The 18761-nt window shown below is 50.3% G+C and overlaps 2 protein-coding genes across 6 annotated transcripts in view; one reads left to right on the plus strand and one right to left on the minus strand.

Annotated features, from left to right (window-relative positions):
- Positions 1 to 3485: 3485 nt before the first annotated feature.
- TIMM22 (translocase of inner mitochondrial membrane 22) lies at positions 3486 to 10205 on the plus strand. The gene is made up of 4 exons (XM_060646876.3): positions 3486 to 3842; positions 6042 to 6238; positions 7975 to 8047; positions 9430 to 10205. Exons 1-4 carry the CDS (start codon positions 3605 to 3607, stop codon positions 9504 to 9506), a joined length of 585 nt encoding a protein of 194 aa, XP_060502859.1. The 5' UTR covers positions 3486 to 3604; the 3' UTR covers positions 9507 to 10205.
- Positions 10206 to 12027: 1822 nt separating this feature from the next.
- The window catches only part of ABR (ABR activator of RhoGEF and GTPase), a 182802-nt gene continuing 176068 nt past the window's right edge, over positions 12028 to 18761 (minus strand). For all 5 annotated transcript variants that reach the window (XM_060646871.3, XM_060646874.3, XM_060646872.3 and 2 more), the window contains 3 exons: positions 17674 to 17779; positions 15318 to 15465; positions 12028 to 14715 (listed from right to left, as the gene is read on the minus strand). In XM_060646871.3, coding sequence (XP_060502854.1) covers positions 14626 to 14715; positions 15318 to 15465; positions 17674 to 17779 — 344 coding nt within the window. In that variant the 3' untranslated portion in view covers positions 12028 to 14625. The remainder of the gene's footprint in view (positions 14716 to 15317; positions 15466 to 17673; positions 17780 to 18761) is intronic.

Below are 18761 nucleotides of genomic sequence, written 5' to 3' on the forward strand. Positions count from 1 at the left end.
TAACATGCATAAAAGGAAACTGAATAACACAAGAAGCAAAGAACAAAGTCATCCATAATCACAAGCAGTTTACCAGCAGACTTCTAGGTCTTTAAATTTTTTTAATTTTTATTTATTTTTGATAGAGAGAGACAGAGTGTGATCAGGAGAAGGGCAGAGAGAGACAGAGACACAGAATCCAAAGCAGGCTCCAGGCTCTGAGCTGTCAGCACAGGGCCCAATGTGGGGCTTGAACTCATGAACCGTGAGATCATGACCTGAGCAGAAATCAAGAGTCGGATGCTTAACCGAATGAGCCACTCAGGCAACCCAGTCACTTCTTATTAATATCTTCTTCTTCCATGAGTTTCTCAGACACCATATTTCCATCCTCAGCTCCTAGAGATCCTTTGGCTTTGGAGGTCATGGGCCAAGGCCCTTTAAAAAGAAAGACACTTGTCTAGTACCCACTATCTACAGTGAATCAGTTGGCTATTCAGAATACCTATGTGGCCATACCTCCTGCCAGCAACAGGACTATTCAGATTACTCACCGTTACCAAATTCATATACAGTTCAAATCCACATAGGACACAATGCGCTTTCCACTAGGACCTCCTTATTCTATCCCACTTGTGCTATTTCTTTGACTCTTGGGCTCCTGCGGCACGCTGAGAGAACTACAGGCGAGCTGGGGTCTCCTGGCCACCTGGGGTATGATATGACCAGACCCTCCTCCCATTCATCCAGAGTCCTTTCAAGTGATGAGTCAGATACTCAGACACTCAGAGTGTTCTGACTCTCCCTACAACACTTCCCATGAAGGGTTCATTTTTAACTGCCTCCTGTTCTCTCTGACCCACTGAGATGCTCCCCCTATCCTTGTGGCCAGAACAGACATCTTGGAGTGGGGAACCAACCTGTCATATGAGGCTGCTGGACTCCCCATGATGCCAGGGCCAGATAAAGTCCCTAGACTACCGGCAAAGGTTCAGCCCAGGGAAACAGACATGGGAAACCACTTCTCACTTTCAGAATATACTTGAAGAGGTTCAAGTTTTCCATCAGGTGAAACCCATTCCACCTATGGAAGGAGATGGGTGGGTAGAGAGAGATACCAGATCAGTGTCTGTAACTGTTCTCTCCCCATCTATGATCCAGGCCAAGGATGTTCTGTAAAAGGCTCCCTCCTTCATGTGCCTTGGCCACATGAAATTTCTCCACGTGCTGACCTGGATCTCACCGGAACTCTAATGCATACCCTTCATCTGGGGATTGATTATTGCTCTCTAATTAGCCCCATGGGTTAATTATTTAAACCATCCCTTGCTTTCCAAGGCTGCCTTGCCTGGGACTTGCCTGTGGCTGGGGTGGGGGTGGGGCTGTCCCAACTTCTCTCAAATCCATCTGTGGCTCTTACAACCTCAGCATGAATCAGAGCCCTGGGCCCCTCACTCATCTGGAAGGAAAGGGTGGCTAGCAGGGTGTGTTGAGTTAGAGGTGCCTATGGGAAACGTCTGGTTCTTGTGCTTGTAAGAAAGGTCTAAGTTGGAGATGAAGATTTGGGAGCCATTAATGCATTAGAGATGACACTAGAAGCCACAAGGATGAGTTGCTCCGGTGGAGTGAGTTGCATGAGAAGAGAATAAAGGATGAAGCCCTGGAGGACCAACAAGAAAAGGTCAGGCAGAGGTGCCTGCAAAGAAGACTGAGCAACTGGAGAGGCTGCAGCAAAACTAGGAGAGAGAGGTGCTCACCAAAAATACGGAGAAATCTCCGAAAAGGAGGGAGGAGGGGCGCCTGGGTGGCCCAGTCAGTTAAGCCTTGGACTTTGGCTTAGGTCACGATCGGTTCATGGGTTCGAGCCCCACATCTGGCTCTGTGCTGACAGAGCCCACTTCAGATCCTCTGACCCCTCCTCTGTCTGCTCCTCCCCCACTCATGCTCTCTCTCTCCCTCTCTCAAAAATAAATAAACATTAACAAAAACTTTTTTTAAAAAAAGGGGGTGCCTGAGTGGCTCAGTTGGTTAAGCATCTGACTCTTGATTTCAGCTCAGGTCATGATCTCACAGTTTGTGAATTCAAGGCCCTAGTCAGGCTCCACACTGACAGTGCACAGAGCCTGTCTGCTTGGGATTCTCTCTCTCTTCCTCTCTCTCTGCCCCTCCCCTGCTCATGTTCTGTCTCTCTCTCAAAATAAGTAAATAATTTAAAAAAAAAATTTTTTTTTAAAAGGAGGGGAGGGCACTGGGTGGCTCAGTTGGTTAAGCCTCTGACTCTTGATTTTGGCTCAGGTCATGATCTCACTGTTCGTGAGTTCGAGCCCCACATAGATTCTGTCTCCCTCTTTCTCTGTCCCTCCCCTGGTTGCTCTCTATCTCTCTCAAAATAAATAAAAATAAACTGTAAAAAAAAAAAAAAAAATGAGGGACGAGTCAACAGTGTCAAATGTTGAGAAGTCTAGTAAAATGAGGTCTGAATTAGATTCAACAACTGGGAATCCACGCGGGACCTTCAGAGCAGCTCATTTAGCGGCCTGGTGGGGACAGAAGCAGGGCAAATCATACGGTGTGCTTGGCTGCACAGAGCACTCTGGGTACCAAAGAAGCATCTCTGCCTATGTTGCCTGGCAACGCTCACCACCTCTGTTTGCATTGATGTTTCTCTTAGCTATTACACTCAAATAATACACTGCTGGATCAGTGCGACAGTATGGGATCTATTTTAGTACCATAAAAGCTACTGTAAAAGTTTTTCTGGGTTCATATATAGTATTATTTCACAGTTTACCTTTAGATTCTGAGTTTGCAAGCTGGTAAACACTTTAATTGGTTTAACATAATATAAATCAGGCTTCCCATGGCAATGCTAGCCCTACGTCCCCAATTCCACTGACAACAACTGGCTGGAGGGAGTAGCAGCCTCAGCCTTGAGCTCTCCATCTGGCCATTCGCCTCCACCTCCTACCATCCTTCCGATTTTTCTTATACTTGGCTAGCTTAGCTCATTTGTTCACTCATTTGTTGGGCCCTTTCTCTCTCCTCAAAGGTTTAACTGTCAAACAAAACATATATTGCATACATTTGTACCACGCTTTCACACTTATTTACAAAACACCTTCCATCATTTACCTCTCACAACCCCCTTCTTCAAGGAATGATTAGGCTCGAAAAGCAGTGGCGAGGCGCGTGCGTCCCCTGCCGTCACTCCGGCGCTCTGCAGCCTCTCGGGCTTGCTACCGCTCCCCACCCGGTCAAGAGTTCCAGAGGCCGCTAGGCGAGTGCCCGCGCAAAGCTTCCTGGGAAATGCCTGGCCTACAAATCCCGGTACCCCCCGCGCAGCAGGCCCGAAGCAGAGGGTGCTTTCTGTGAACTCTAAATCTTGTTTGTCAGTGCCACTGGATACTGCACGAGACCGATTCAGTATTCCCAAGAGGCTTTGGGGGAACATGATATCTCTTCCGTCCGGTGCGCACGAACGGACTTTACTTCCGCAGCTTCTTGGTCTTGCTGGTCGTGGCGAATCTGCCGTTGCGTCACGGTGGCTAGGCGCGCAGGCCCTCAACGGGAAGCTTGCGGAATCTGCTGCGGGAAGAACGCCCGGGTTTCTTGAGCATCTACAGTCATGGCGGCGACTGCCCCCAGTGCGGGGGGCTCCGCGACTGAGGCGGCGGGTTCCGACGAAGCCCCGCTACAGTACAGCCTTCTTCTGCAATACCTGGTGGGCGACAAGCGTCAGCCCCGGCTTCTGGAGCCTAGTAGTCTGGGTGGGATCCCGAGCCCCACCAAGAGTGAGGAACAGAAGATGATCGAGAAGGCAATGGAAAGCTGCGCCTTCAAGGCAGCGCTGGCCTGCGTGGGAGGTGAGGCAAGATTGGGGGGCGGGGGGAGCATTGGGAGGCTGAGGGCTTGGACGGCAGAGGGGTCCTCTGCCAAGAAGACCACGCGCTTGGGAGGCGAGGAGCCTGTGGACATCGACCTTGACTACACCCCTGTCTCGATCCATGAACTCGAGTAAACCCACTCTAAGCCCTGAGGTTAGTTTTCGCCTCTGGAAATTGGATCAGAGAATCGGTATTGTTCGGGCCGGGGCCTGGAGGTTGGTTATAAAATGGTTGGCTTCGTTCATTCATTCGTTGATTCGCTTTTAAATAAGGATTCTTTCAACAAATTGTCATAAGCAACTATCACATGCTTGGTAGTGGAGGGACAGGGGGAGACAAGAGCCTGGTTCTCATGAAGCTAACATTTTAATATATAGAGAAACAAGAATGTTGAGAACGACCTGGCAAAAGAGTGCTGCAGACAAACAGGAACAGCAAATGCAAAGGGTCTGGTAGGAACCAGTCTGAAGTCTGAAAAACGGAAAGGCCATTGACGCCAATGTGATTAGATGGCGGTGAACAAGGGGGAAAGACGTCTGGCGTTGGCCCTTTTCTTTTTTCCTTTTTTTTTTTGTTTTTTGTTTTTTTTGTTTTTTTCTTTTTTAAACCTTTTGAGGATTTGAGAATGTATGGTGTGCCTCTTGTAAAAAGGTTGGCCACATCTGCAGAGGAGTTGAAATCTCATTGAGAATGAAAGACAATCCAGAAACAAATATGGCGAGAGTTGCAGATGTAAAGTATAGTTGAAAGCAAAGAGAGGGGTTTTGTTTTGTTTTGTTTTGTTTTTGGTTTGGGGAAGGCTACAAGAGGAGGTGAGATTGCAGCTGTTATCTTAAAGGATTGAGAGAATGGGAGTAGACTAAGAGGAAGAGAAATGTCCTTTCAAGTTGCAAGTGGGGTTGAGTATTTGGGCGTTTTGCCTATAGGCATTAGGGCGGTAATTGATGAACTTTTGCCTATAGGCATTAGGGCGGTAATTGATGAACTTGATGACCCAGCACTGAATGTAGTGAAGCAAAGTCTGGTGCTTCGGGAGACCATATAGGGAATTGGCTGAAGTGAAGCTCTGTGAGGCCTGGCCTCGGTCTTTGTTCATCATTGTGCCTGACTCTAATACATCACTTGCATATTTGTTGAAATGATGAATAAGTCTTTGTAGTGCCCCAGGGTGGAAGTGATAAAGGCCCTAGACTAGGATGGTAATTGTGAACGTAGGGTTGTAGAGGAAAGCAAAGAGGCAGTCAGAAATGCCCTTGAGGGGGAGCCTGGGTGGCTCAGTAGGTTAAGCAGCTGGCTCTTGGTTTGGGCTTGGGTCATGATCTCACGGTTTGTGGGATCGAGCCCCAAGTGGGGCTCTGTGCTCACAGCACAGGGCCAGCTTGGGATTCTCTCTCTCCCACTCTGTCTGCCCCTCCCCTGCTCTTGCACACTACGTGCACTCTCTCTCTCAAATAAATAAACTTTAAAAAAAAAAAAGAAAAGAAATACCCTTGAGGTTTGAAGTGAGAGTGACTGGAAAGAAGGAGCCATAAGTAAGAAAGTCTGGACGGGAGATGCCCATGATTTCATTAAACATTGACCTTGATGTGATGAGAGGACATGTATATGGAAATGCCCAGCAGGCTCAGGAAGGCTCAGGGAGATGGGGACAGCACTGTAGGATTTGCCACTTGGCAGCTTTGTGACCTTAGGGAAGTTATTCCCTGAGCCTCAGTTGCTTCAGCTACAGAATGGAGAGGATAATAGTATGTACCTCATGGGACTATTGTGGAGAATAAATGAAGCTGTGACTATAAAGTGTCAGAGTACTTGGCACATGGTACTCAGTGACAGTTATGAATGTCACCATTGTCACGGGAGTGGTATGCAAAGTTAACAGCTGAATGTCTGAGTATAGACAGAATGAAAGGTTAAAGATTGAATCTTGAGGAATGTTAGACAATGAAAGGAGGAAGAGATCCAAAGGGAGGCCAAGAAGAAGCTGTCAGCAAGGTAGTTCTTAGCTTGTGTGATGTGGAAACCAGGTAAGTGGAGAGCTTGAGTGGCAAGGTGGAGTGAGGGGGCAGCAGGGAGCGTCCTCTTCGCTGGTGGCCATCCAAAATGTGCTATTCGAGTAGGACCTCATTACGGTAACCCAGAAAACATGCCAAAGAAATCTTCATCTCTGTTTGTTTTTAGGATTTGTCTTGGGAGGTGCATTTGGGGTATTCACTGCCGGCATTGATACCAATGTGGGCTTTGACCCTAAGGATCCTTATCGTACGCCGACAGCGAAAGAAGTTCTTAAAGACATGGGGCAGAGAGGGATGTCCTACGCCAAAAATTTTGCCATTGTGGGCGCCATGTTTTCTTGCACTGAGTGCTTGGTAGAATCTGTAAGTGTCTCTGCCTTCTGAGAAAGCCTTGCCTGTGCCATGTTATGACTTCTAAAGAGAAATGCTCTGAATGTTAATTAGAAAGCAGATCAGAAATGTCTGGTACTCGCTAAATTGAATTTCCATTAGTCCATAATGTAAACTTCTCGTGCATTTATGATTTGGGTTTGCGTTACTTTTACTTCTTTTTGTAAGCTAGAAGTTAATGATTTTATTTTTTTAAGTTTTTAAAATTCTAGTTAGTTAACATACAACGTAATATTAGTTTCAGGTGTACAATGTAGTGATTCAACAATTCCATACAACATGGGGCTCAAACTCACGACCCTGAGGTCAATATTCACACTGAGCCAGCCAGGCACCCTAACAGTTCTATTTTTAACTTTCTGAGGAAACTCCATACCCTTTTCCAGAGTGTCTGCACCAGTTTGCATTCCCACCAACAGTGCAAGGGGGTTCCCCTTTCTCCATGTCCTCACTAGTACCTGTGGTTTCTTGTGTTGTAGATTTTAGCCATTCTGACGGGTGAGAGGTGATACCTTGTTTAGTTTTGATTTGCATTTCCCTGATGATGAATGATGTTGAACATCTTTTCATGTCTCTGTTAGAAGTTGGTTAGGGGGGCCTGGGTGGCTCAGTTGGTTAAGTTTCCGACTTGGCTTCCACTGAGGTCATGATCTCACAGTTCATGGGATCGAGCTCTGCACTGGGCTCTGCTGGTAGTGCGGAGCCTGCTTGGGATTCTCTGTCTCCCTCTCTGCCCCTCCCCCACTTGCACTGTCTCTCTTTCCAAATAAATTAATAAAAAAAAAAAAGTTAATGATTTTATTAAAAAAAATTTTTTTTTTTTAATTTATTTTTGAGACAGAGAGAAAGCACAAGCTGGGGAGGAGCAGAGAGAGAGGGAGACAGGAACTGAAACAGGCTCCATGCTGATAGCACAGAGTCCGATGTGGGGCTCAAACCCACGAGCTGTGAGATCATGGCCCAAGCAAAAATCAGAAGCTTAGCCGACTGAGCCACCCAGGTGCCCCTAATGATTTTATTTTTTAAATTAAAAAAAAATTTTTTTATAATGTTTTTATTTATTTTTGACAGAGAGAATGAGAGACAGAGCATGAGCCAGGGAGGAGCAGAGAGAGGAGACACAGAATCTGAAGCAGGCTTCAGCCTCCAGGCTCAGATGTCAGCACAGAGTCTGATGCGGGGCTCAAACTCATGAACTGTGAGATCATGACCTGAGCCGAAGTCAGACACTTAACTGAGCCACTCAGGCACCCCTAAGTTGTTTTTTTAATTAATTTATTTTTGAGAGAGAGAGAGTGTGAGAGAGGGAGGCGTAGAGAGAGAGAATCCCAAGATTGAGATGCTGGGCTCAGTCTCACGAACTGTGAGATGATGACCTGACCCCAAATCAAGAGTCCAGTGCTTAACCAATTGAGCCACCCAGGCACCCCAGAGGTTGGCTAATGATTTTAACCATGGGACTTATTGGAGAACCAAAGAGATTTTGATTACTTGTCAAATTGTACGCTTGGTTTCTGCACTCTGATACCACCTTCAGGAAGCATCCAAGAACACATTCAAATTAGGAACTATACTTTTGAAAGCAAAGAAGATTAGGTTTCCTTTGGGGAGGGACTAATTTGGCCAGCTAGAAACGCTGTGTTTTTTCCCCCTTAATCATCTTGTCTGGCTTGTTTCTTTGGCTCTAAACTGCACTTCTCCACCCACAGTACCGGGGAAAATCAGATTGGAAGAACAGTGTCATTAGTGGCTGCATCACTGGAGGAGCCATTGGTTTCAGAGGTTAGTAAACAACTCTCACATGGTTTTCTTTGTGGCTTCGGACAACATGCTGTAGTTAACATTTCCAAATGTATGAGTGTTTCAGGGACAGCCCAAGGCATATGTGGACACTTGATATTCTTCCCTCTGAGAAGTAAATCACATTTACTTTTGTATTAACTTCATTTTGGAAACTTCTAGTGTCTAGGTCACGATTTTTCATCTTTGGCACTATTGACATCTTGGACATGTAAATCTTTGCTGGAGGGAGAGTAGGGCTGTCCTTTGCATTGTAGGATGTTTAGCAGTAACCCTGGTCTCTACCCACTAGATGCTAGTAGCATCCCTTGGTTGACCACTGAAAGTGTCTCTAGACATTGCCAGGTTTCCCCCAGGGGACAAAATCACCCATGGCTGAGAATCACAGAAGGATCTAGATCTTGGAACTGGGCTCACATTGAAAAGACGGAAAGAACTTCCTCCCAGTAATTCCTGGAATGTGTTGCTCTGCAGGATAAGTACGGAAGCATGGCTAGGTCTCACTCAGCTCCCGAGAGCCCACTTATTCCAAACGGCAGGCCGTGCTGAACTCGCAGCTCTGTGCATTTCAAGTAGCTAAGACATTTTTGTTAATACTGTACAATTGTCAGTTTTAATATTGTATGTAAGTTATACAGTCATGTCTTTTCATGTTGAAGATTCTTAGACTCCTACCCGTGGAAAGCCAAATGTCAGGTTGTCAGCCGTAAACAACGAAGAAACCAGTCCCCTGCACTTCTCCCTGTTGGCGTGCCCGTCAAGAGTGGGATATGGGGTGTCAGTGTCTGGACTCTGCACAGTGTCCGTTGCTGGGCCGCTCTCCCCTCTGCCGTGCCCTGATTTACCCAAATAGCCTGCTTTCTCATTCTCTGAGAGGCAGGATGATTTGCTGTCCTTAAAAGCTGCTTTTGCTCCTCTGACAGCCATTTGTGATTTATAGAGTAGCTTTTCCTCTGGTCTTCCCATCGCTCCGCTTTGTCAGGGACTCTGAGAAGCCTGGCTCCCTCTGGGACTGCTTTGATCACCTTCCCAAGAATTTATTTCATAAACAAATCAGGGTAACAGGCTGTGCGCTTTCACTTGCTTCCAAGGGCTGGTTCTCTTAACCAGTTTCCTGCCTGTGAGGGGCTATTTCATGAAGCTGCAAATAGTAATTCTTTGGAGTGAGAAAAGCCAAATGCACACTTATATAAAGCACACTAGAGTAGATTGTATACACAGCTCGTTGAAGTCTTGTGGATCTGATGGGTTTGTTGAATGACTTCGAATGCTTCCACAGTTTCTTGCATTCATGGGGCAGGCACACTCCTGAATGCGGCCTGTGTTCGTCACTACACGTAACGCCATTTCTGTTTGCTTTACAGCGGGCTTAAAGGCCGGGGTCATTGGTTGTGGAGGTTTTGCTGCTTTCTCTGCTGCGATTGATTATTACCTACGGTGAGAGTTATTGCCTCCCGGGAAGGACAGTGCCAGCCCAAGATTAGAGCTGTTCCGTGGAGGGCAGTTTCTGTACCACTCCGAGGCACTTGCTTCCGAGACCGAAGACCTTTGTTTTCCCTCGTGTAGTTGGTGTGGTGAGGGAGCCACCTGGCTGCTTTCTGCCCCCAGCCTCTGAGTGGCCATACTGTCTGCTCCTGGGTTCTAGCCACGCCTAGTGGGGGATGTGCCATGGCAGCCTCTCTCTCTCGGGCAGATCAGGAGTCAGTGTGATGACTTGTAGGAATTAAGCTCCCCAAAGCTCAGTCCTGACCACAGCTGGCCCTCTGGTTGTTTGGTGCTGGGAACAGAGGCGACTGGACGTACACCAGGAAGTTCGGAGCTCCAGGCAGTCATCCATCTCACACGAGGGCAGGGCACGGCGAATTTACACCTTCTCTCCCATTTTGTCATTATGTTTAGTGTTGTCTTTGTTTAAAAAAATTATATTACGGTTTAAAAGGTTGGTTAGTTTTGGGGTGGCGGAGGGGGGGATAATGACAGAGTGAGTCTTTGGTTCTGCCCCTGGAGCCGGAGTTGTCTTGTCCCCTCCTCTTCCACTTCCCATTATAAATAATAAAGGCCGTTCATACCATAAAATGAATGAATAAATAAAAGGTGGTTTATTTTTATTTTCAAATTTCACAATTCCCAAAAATGGTGCCAGGTAGCCCAGAGGTTGAGAAAGCACCTGAGCGTCTGGGTACATTTGATTCTCAGGGCTTGCAGAGGAGTGTTTTCTGAGTTTGTTACTTCAGCCAGGGCCTGCCCTCCAGGAAGCCCAGCCTAGACGTGGCCCAGGATGCATCGGAATTCCACGCATAAGCCCTGGCCTCTTCTAAAAACCCCACCGGCCGCCTGGTGGGAAGGCCAACAGTCTGAGCCATGTTGGTTTTAGGCTCTGACCGCTGGACCAGGCCCAGCTCAAGGACACAACATGCGCAGGGTCCCGCTGTGGTCCTGCTAAGTCACAGCAGCTGCTGGTGAAGATCGGCTGTTCACCACCACGCTCATTCTCTGGTATCAGGTTATGTATTTTTGTAAAATACATACTACAGATGTATTTTAACATCTTAGTGTTTTTTATTTGATCTAGTGGCCTTTTTCTGAAAACAGAAGCTCATCCTAATTGTGTGCCCTGGGGCAAAAGAAAATAGGCTTTTGGATCTGCCCTGAGACCTTCTTTACTCCGGTGCTTCAGTGATGACATGAAGGTGATGAGCTCAGGCTCTGCCACTTGGGGGCAGGCAGGTAGGCTTTGTGGGGCTGTATAATTCCAACCGCCTTCAGCCAGCAGTAACGCCTCCTGTTTTCTACTGCACGCTAACTTCATCTTTTCTTTTTTCTTTGCTTTCTTTCCCCCCTTCTGCTGTCTTCTAGCTCACCCACCCTTAACCAGAATTCACTCAGCTGACGTGTCCAGATGCCCTAAGTGTGAGTGTATACATGAGTGATAATGTCCAACTCAGTTGGCAACACCTTCCTCTGGCTATGCATGCTGTTTCCTTTGCAATGAGTGTGAGCCAACGCATTCCTGTCCTTATGTGGTGAATTCTATATAATATCCCGTCCAGTCTCACAGGTGTGAGACTTCATTGCCCCTAGGCCAGCTGGAGTATCCTCAGAGGTCTGGGAACAAAAGAGTGTTTCCTATACAGTCCCTAAATATGTCACCTATAAGCACTTTGAGAGCAAGAACAGACACTCCTACCTGGCAGCTGTGATACCTGGCATCTTCTACCAGCCGGTCCAGAAAGTAGGGTCAGATACGCCAAATGAGGACAAGAAATGCTGCTTTCATGACCGCCTTGGACAGATGAGCCCTAGGCTGTCAGTAGCCATCACTTCAATAAGCCAAGCATTGTCCACATTGACTATTCAATCAAGAAAGGAGATGAATAGTTTCCTGTTTTAGATGGCTAAGGAGTCAGTATGAGCTCATAAACCAAACACCAATTTTCAGAGACATCTGTTGCTGATCTCCAGAATAAACAGTGTCCAATGGCTTAGGCTGGTAGGAACCTATATTAACCCTACTGGCTCTCCTAAAGGGAGGCAGGGCCCCCTAGAGGATCCAGCCTCTCCAACAATCAGACTAGGCCAAAAGGCTGCCCCAAAGACGCCCACTTCCAAGGAAAATGCAGAGAAGAGTTTACATAAAATAAGAAAACTCCCCTGGTATGGACAACTTTCTGCCATCTATTGGAGGCACACTGATGTCCAGGTTGTTGGGGCCTTTGTCCTTCATGAAAGGAATTGGTTAGTGACTGACCTGAGACCTCTGTGAAGCACACAGAGGGGGCTGGGCTCACCTCCCCCCAAGGTGCCACAGTCCCTGTAGGCTGAAGGGAAGCTCAAGGGAAGTTGACTAGGTACACAGATTCCTGGGAGCTCCCATCTGGATGCAGCTGGAGGAGTTAAAATGTTTAGATTGGTGGTCTTCCCTGGACTACTGAGTATACAAATGTCCACACCACAGGGCTGGGTTGTGTGCAAATGTTGGGGCTTTGCATTTTTTTTATTAACATTTTCCTCTCACGTGGTTTACATCAATTTATAATAATCTACATAAGTTGAAACAGAACATAGACCAAAAAAAATATATCCTTACCAACTTAATTAAAGTGAAATATTAATGAAGGTTCCCATCCTACCTGTATCAGCAAAAACTGGCCGCCCACAGCCATTGCCAGCAGGGATGGGCATACTGGGATTCCTGCAGCCTGTCAGCTGGGCTCCTGTTGGCACAGCCTGCCCGGCTGGGCACAGTGGCTGGGGATTCTGGGCTGCACGGTCCCTGACTCTCAGGAGAACCCATGGGCTACTTCCTTGATGCAACTTAGTCCATGTCTGGTACCTGCCCCTCCCCACCCTGGGGGTGGAATTTATAAATATTCTGAGCCTTTTGCATTCCTCAGCCCCTGCAGCCTTCCTCCGGTTCTCAAGTTGCTTAAGCAAGTTTGGGGGGTGTGGTGGCTACCTGATGCTGAGAAGCAAATGTCTCTTGTTTCAGGGAAGTGGGAGGCACCCATTTTTTTGGCTGTAACTAGCTCTAACTGGTCCTCCAGTTCATTACCATTAATTAATGGCTTTTGGAAGCAGAAGCCTTCCATGCCATACACCAACTCCTGAGTGCAGAGACTCCTGGGATGGTCACAAGCTGGGATCTTTAGACTCAAATGGTGTTCTTTCTCCATCTCCTGTCCCAAGGAGCAGGGATCCTCGCTGAACCGCTAACAGGCAGCTATGTATTTCCCTCCTGTTAGGCATTTCTTTCCTCTGATGTGCACAGAATGTGTACCGTTCTGCCCAAGATTGGGCAACAGGTGTAAACAAGATCAGAAAGGGCCCTCCCTGCCTCTCACTGAGCAAACGTTCTACCTTTAGGTCCAGCGAACCCTTCTTTAAAACTCCGCCCTGAGCACAATCTAAGGGAACCGTTCTCTACTTCTCTGCCACATGGAGCCAGAGAGCCGTGTACTACAGCTCAAGCCTAGGAGTGTTCTCTGAAGCCACCTGCCACATGCTGGCAGCTACTGCTCAGGTGGGAGGAGATACCTCTCAGTCCTTTCAGTGTGGAGAAAGGGGTCTCCGAGCTGGGAACAGAACCTGCTGATCCTCTGCTCTGGGGAAGATAGTCAACAATGAAAGTCCCCAGCAAATCCCAGTCCCAAAAGAGGCAGCTGCCCATGACTCCTCATTCCTCCCCACTTCTGGAGTTGCCTAGAGTTCACCCAAAAGGCTGCATCTAGAAGCTGTGGGTGGGTGGGGAGGCAGCACCAGGATGACTGGCTACTACTGGACCTGGACCCTGCCTGTGTTTCCTAGGCCCTGGGGGACACACGGCCTCGGGGGCTGCCCTGTGGCAGTGCTTGGCTGTGGAGGATGTGTAACATCTAAGGCAAAGGTACCGCAAGGTACGAGAGGCGCCAGGAAGGACTGCCTCCTGGATGGAGCCTGCGTGTTTCTAGATACCTGCTTCAGCCATATTAGTTGCCCCCCCTAGAGACCTGGCTCCACTACAAAAGCCACTATAATTCCTTGTTGCTGAGAGCCACTTCCCCCCAACTCGGGGCACCTGGTGCTACATGGCACCCCTCCGAATGTTCAACCTGTCTTGTTTCCTCAGTGGCCCGCCTCCCACCTCCCCTGATTCCTGACCCTCTGGCTCTCTTAATATTGGGTCACTTCTGAGTCTCTACGCTCAAAGGAAATAGAACACCAGGGGAAAAGGAACTGAAAAGCAGAAGAAACAGTGAAAGATGCCTCAGTGAAAGTAGGCAGGAGACAGAACAGATAAACCCCAGAAATGGAGATTGTCAGGTGGAAAATTCCAGAAATCTGCTCTCCAGCTCTGTGCTAAGCTGAGGATTAGTGTGAGTCTGTCCCCTTGTCCAACATTTGCACAGGCAGCAAGGCAAAGCAGGTGTGCTTCCACAGGTAGAGGACAAGGAAAGGGCTGGGGGCGGGGGGCAGCAAGCGGCAGCCTTTGACAAGCCACCATCGCCACCGCCACCCGGGGTCTCCTCAACTTTCAAAGTGATGGAGCAAAAACCAAGGCTGCACATGCATGTGGGCAGGCTGGGAGGAAGTAGAGGGTGGAGGAAACCCGAGGAGAGGCTGCCAGGAGACTGCAATCTGGGAGCAGGGCCAAGAGAGGATAAGCTGGCAGTGGTTACAGAGCGCAAAATAAAAGCCCTTGGACTGGACTCAGGAGGAAAGAAAGTGTTGGAGGAAATGAAAGAACAAAGCAGGCTGTCTGTATGCCCATACTGGGTCGGTCACTACCATTTCTGCATGACAAATAGACATAAAACAATTCCTGAACAGCACGGGGCATTAGACACAACTAGAGGTACAGAGGGCGGGGCCCGGGGCATGGTGGTGAGGCTGGGGGCTGGGTCAGCTGGCTTTGTACAAGGTGGCACGAAAGATGCACATATTCCAGTTCTTGGAAATCTGTGTCCCTTGGAGTCTGGAGTGCTGGGTTTGGGAGTTTTCTATTGTAGTCTTTCAAGTCTGTGTTGGGTCCCCCGGCTGGAGGGGCTGGCTCGGGCCGCCCCCACAGCTGATCCCACCTTGGGCTACACATCGGTAGAGAAGTACAGTGTGTTCCGCTTCAGTTCTGCGAAGGAAATGGGGGGGTGCTGCAGGTAGTAGAGGAGGACCTGGACCTGTGGGGGGACAGGGAAGACTCAGGCTGGGTCCCCGTCCTCCCAGCCTTCTGATCTGTTGGGAAGAAACGGTCCCTGCGCTGGGGTCACCTCTGTGCCGCTCCCCTCCCTGCCCTCAGGCCGCTTCGCCTCACTGGAAGCCCAGCTGTGCCTGCCTTTTGGCGGCAGCAGAGGGCACTGCAGGGCAGAGGGTCAGGGAGCCTGGGGCCACTTCCCCAACCTCAGTCAGAAGCTTCCAACCTGCTCCAGAGGTTGGCTTTGGCTGGGCAGCCCTGTCTCCAGACTGGACTCTGCCCTGAATCTTGTAGGGATTCCAGGGAAGCTTCCGACCCTAGAAGCAATCCTAGAGCTTCTACACATGAGGACAAGACCCCGGATGTTTCCTGTGCCCCTGAGCCTGTCTGGGCCCCTGGTCTAGGCTCAGCCTTTTTTTTTTTGTCATGCTGGTCCCGAGCCCTGCCTCCCTGGTGACATTCCGCAGACCACCTACCCCGCTGCTAAGGAGGGAAGGGGTGTGGGAGTCTGAGCTGTTCTCCCCGCCCCCCAGGGGAAGCTTGTCGCCCGCCTCTACCAGCCCCAGTTCCGGGCGGTGCTGGCGGTACCTGTGCCATGACGTCATGGGACCAGATGTCTGCAGCCGACGTGAGGTGTGCTTTGCTCTCCACTTCTGAGGGTCTCAGTAACGTGGGGCCAAACACAGTAGCCAGGTTGTGAAGGGACATTTTGTTGATGGGTTCCTTCTCAGCAACCCTGAAAGGGTTGGGGCAGGGGAGAAAAAAGAAGTCATTTCTCAGCAGCTGCTCAGAGCTCCAGACCGTTGGCCCGAGCTAGAAGAACTGGAAGCATTCCCAGAAGGTGGGTACTAGCCTCCCTCTCCTAGGGGTGGGGACCTCTTGGGATGGAGGGACTAAGCCAATGGACCAAGTCTCCAGCTATGTCCCTGCACATTCCTGTATTAGATTCTAGCTCGTGGGCCACCCCTTGATGGTAAACTGCCAGAGCCAGAGGGCCTGCCCCAACTCCCTTGATGATGTTACAGATTCAAGAACTTTATAGTAACTCATACTCCTCACGGTCCTTTGGGCAGGAACTATCATCATCTCCAGCATACAGATGAAGAAACCAAAGGGCAGAGGGGTTAAGTGACTTGCCTGAGGTCACACAGCTAGCAAGTGGTAGAGCTGGGATGGAATACGTCTGCCTCCAGAGCCAGTGCTGCCTCCAGAGCCAGTCTGCCTCCAGAGCCAGTGCTCCTCGCCACTCTGTGCTCTACCCGTGATCGGTGAAGCTGGAGTGCATGGCCCAGAGGAAGAGCCACAGTGTGTGGGGCAGTGGCAGGGGCCAGAGGTAGGGAGCCAGTGCTCCGGCAGCAGTCACTCACTAGACCTGAGGTTCTTTGGCTGTGCTGTGGCAAGAACCACCCTAATCCCAGACGGAGCCCAGGGGCTCTCCTCCCATGCCTTTCCAGAAGGGTCTTCCTCATGGGACCCCGGAGTTGCCTCCCTTTGGATCGTTCTCTGCCTCTCTTGCATAAGAGGCCTCATGCTCTGTGGAAACTTCCCCTGAGTGGCAGCAGGGGCTGCCACCCATGGTACTGGCAGACCCAGTACCACCCAACGCATCAAAGAGGCGCTGGGCCTCCCTCCCTGAGCAGTGCCTCCTCCCAGCTCCCAACTATACCATCATTCCCAGCCTCTGGGCAAGAGCCACAATGCGCATGCTGACTGCTTTGGAAACGGGCAGACAAACACTGCCATGCCAGGAGGCAGCTGTGCGGCTGGCCCAGCCCCCTCAACACACACACACACACACACACACACACACACACACACACACACACCAGCCAGGGGCCCAGATGTGGGAACAGACTGTGCCCAGTTCCCAGGGTGGAAAACCTAATGAATTTTCCCTTCCCACTCCTTCTCTGTGTGTCCTCCCCACAGTGCTCGCCAAACTATGGGAACTGGTTGGGGCTTCGGTCCTGGCCAAACCAGAGGGAAAATGTCTCATAATGGGAAAAACAAGACAGCAGCCCCAGGCGTTTCCAGGTCTCTGCTGGCCCTCTAGAGCTGGCCTGGCTGAGCTGCAGCCCGGAGCCTGGGCCTGAGGGCTAGAGCTGAGTTCAGGGAAGAGCCGGCCCTCGGCATGGCCCCAACTCAGGAGCTCCCTGGTCCTGGGTGACAAACAGATTTAAGGGACACCAGGACACTTTTTGTCCCCACTTACACCTGGACCAGTGCTGGGCTCAAAGGCAAATGGCGGGGACACCGTGAGGGCTGGTTTCAGTTCGGAACTTTGCAAGCATCAACTTCAGCAGCTCCCGGTTAGAGCTGACTACAGAGAGGGCGGGGGAGACGGTGGGGGTGGTGTGGGGGTGGAACTTAGTTTAGGACTGGGGACGTGCATTCTAAGGACAGAGTTTTTGCTAACCCCAAGCAAATCCCTGTGGACTGGGGCTCGGTTTCCCTGTTAGGTGAGGTGAGGGTCAAGACCAGTGCATTTCAAACTTTTTTGACTGTGACCCACAACAAACACACTTTACATCCGAACCCAGAACACGTGACCGCATGTAATCGAACAGAACCACAACATGCACGCTTACTGCCCACAGCATGCCCTATGCCGTCTGTTCCGTTCCATTTAAAAAATGTTATGGTGATTGAATGACCACTAACTGCAAAATCCATCTACAGTCCCTGGCTCTGACCCTGCCTTTCTAAGCAGTCTATGGCCCATACCTGAGGTCACTATTAGGACCCAAGTATTTCTCAAAACAGAAGAATTTGAGGGCAAGAGTTTGAAAAGCAAACCCTCACCCTGTTAGGGATGGCCCAGCAGAGGCCAGCGCCCATGAGGAAGAGCTGAGAAAGGGGGTCTCCCCCAGTAGATGTGTCCTCCCCAGCAGGGGCCTGCCCTGGGCTCCCTGCTCCCTCCCCCAATTGGGCCCCTGCTCATTACCTTTTCAAGTGTTCCAGCAGGAAGAGGAAGGTGATGAGGTTGGGGTCGGGCAGGGTGCGGAGCAGGTGCATCATGCAGTTTTCCTTGGCAGCAGGGTCTGACAGGGCTGGGGAGAAAGCAGGGAGAGGCTGGAGCTCAGCTCCCAGGTGGGCAGGCCCGAGCCAGCGCCCCCGTGGTCAGGAGGCTATGGGACCCTGAGGGAGAGCCTGGGCTGCCGTGCTCCCCTGAGGGGAGCAGACCCTGTAGGAAGGGCCTGGTATCTTCCCAAGGGTGGGCTATTAACAGCTAGTTCCTACAGAAGCCCCCACCCATGACCTGTAACTCAGTCAGGAGGTAGGCTGGTGGGGAGCAGGCACCCTTCCTCCCCTTACCACGTGGGCCTCTACAGCTCTTGCCATTCCCCATGCCTGGTCTAGAAGGCTAAGTTTAAAGAATGATGATACTGGCACGAATGTTTCCTCTCTTTCAACTGCCTCTGATGCTAGAGCACGGCAGTGAACAGCCTTCCCTTCCGTGGGGCTCTTCACTTCCTGCCGTGGCTGAAGCCCTGATCTGCTCCTGAAGGATGCAGGAGGGAGGAGGCAGGAGGGTGGAGGGAAGAGTGAGGAGGTAGGAGGGAGGAGGGAAGTGGTAGGAGAGAGGAGGGAGGAATCAGGAGGCAGGAGGGAAGAGTGAGGGAGAAGGCAGGAGGGATGCTCCCAGGCCTGGATTCGCCTGGGTGGGTGGAGGCTGGAGCCCTGCTGGCCGAGGCCCTCAGCCTCCACCCACCCATGGCATCAGTGAGAGCGAGGGAGTGCTCCTCTGGAAGGCTGGGTTCCAGCCATCTCAAGTGCACTCCAGCCAGGCTTGTCCTTGGCTCTGGGATGTTGGCCCTGACCACCCACTTCAGGGCACATTTCCCTGGATGCCTGGCTTTCCAGCAAGGAGGTCAGTATTCAAGGAGGAAGCACAGAGGGCAGCCCACAGGGGCAAGAGGGGAGAGGGGCAAGTGAGCGAGGGTCCACCTCTGGATCAGGCCCCAGCAGGTCACACCTCACCCTTTGGGCCACTCGGTCACGCAGCCCCGGAGCACTGGGCAGACCAACAAG

Source organism: Panthera onca, chromosome E1, assembly GCF_046562875.1.
Source record: "Panthera onca isolate mPanOnc1 chromosome E1, mPanOnc1 haplotype 2, whole genome shotgun sequence".
Taxonomy (NCBI): Eukaryota; Metazoa; Chordata; class Mammalia; order Carnivora; family Felidae; genus Panthera; species Panthera onca.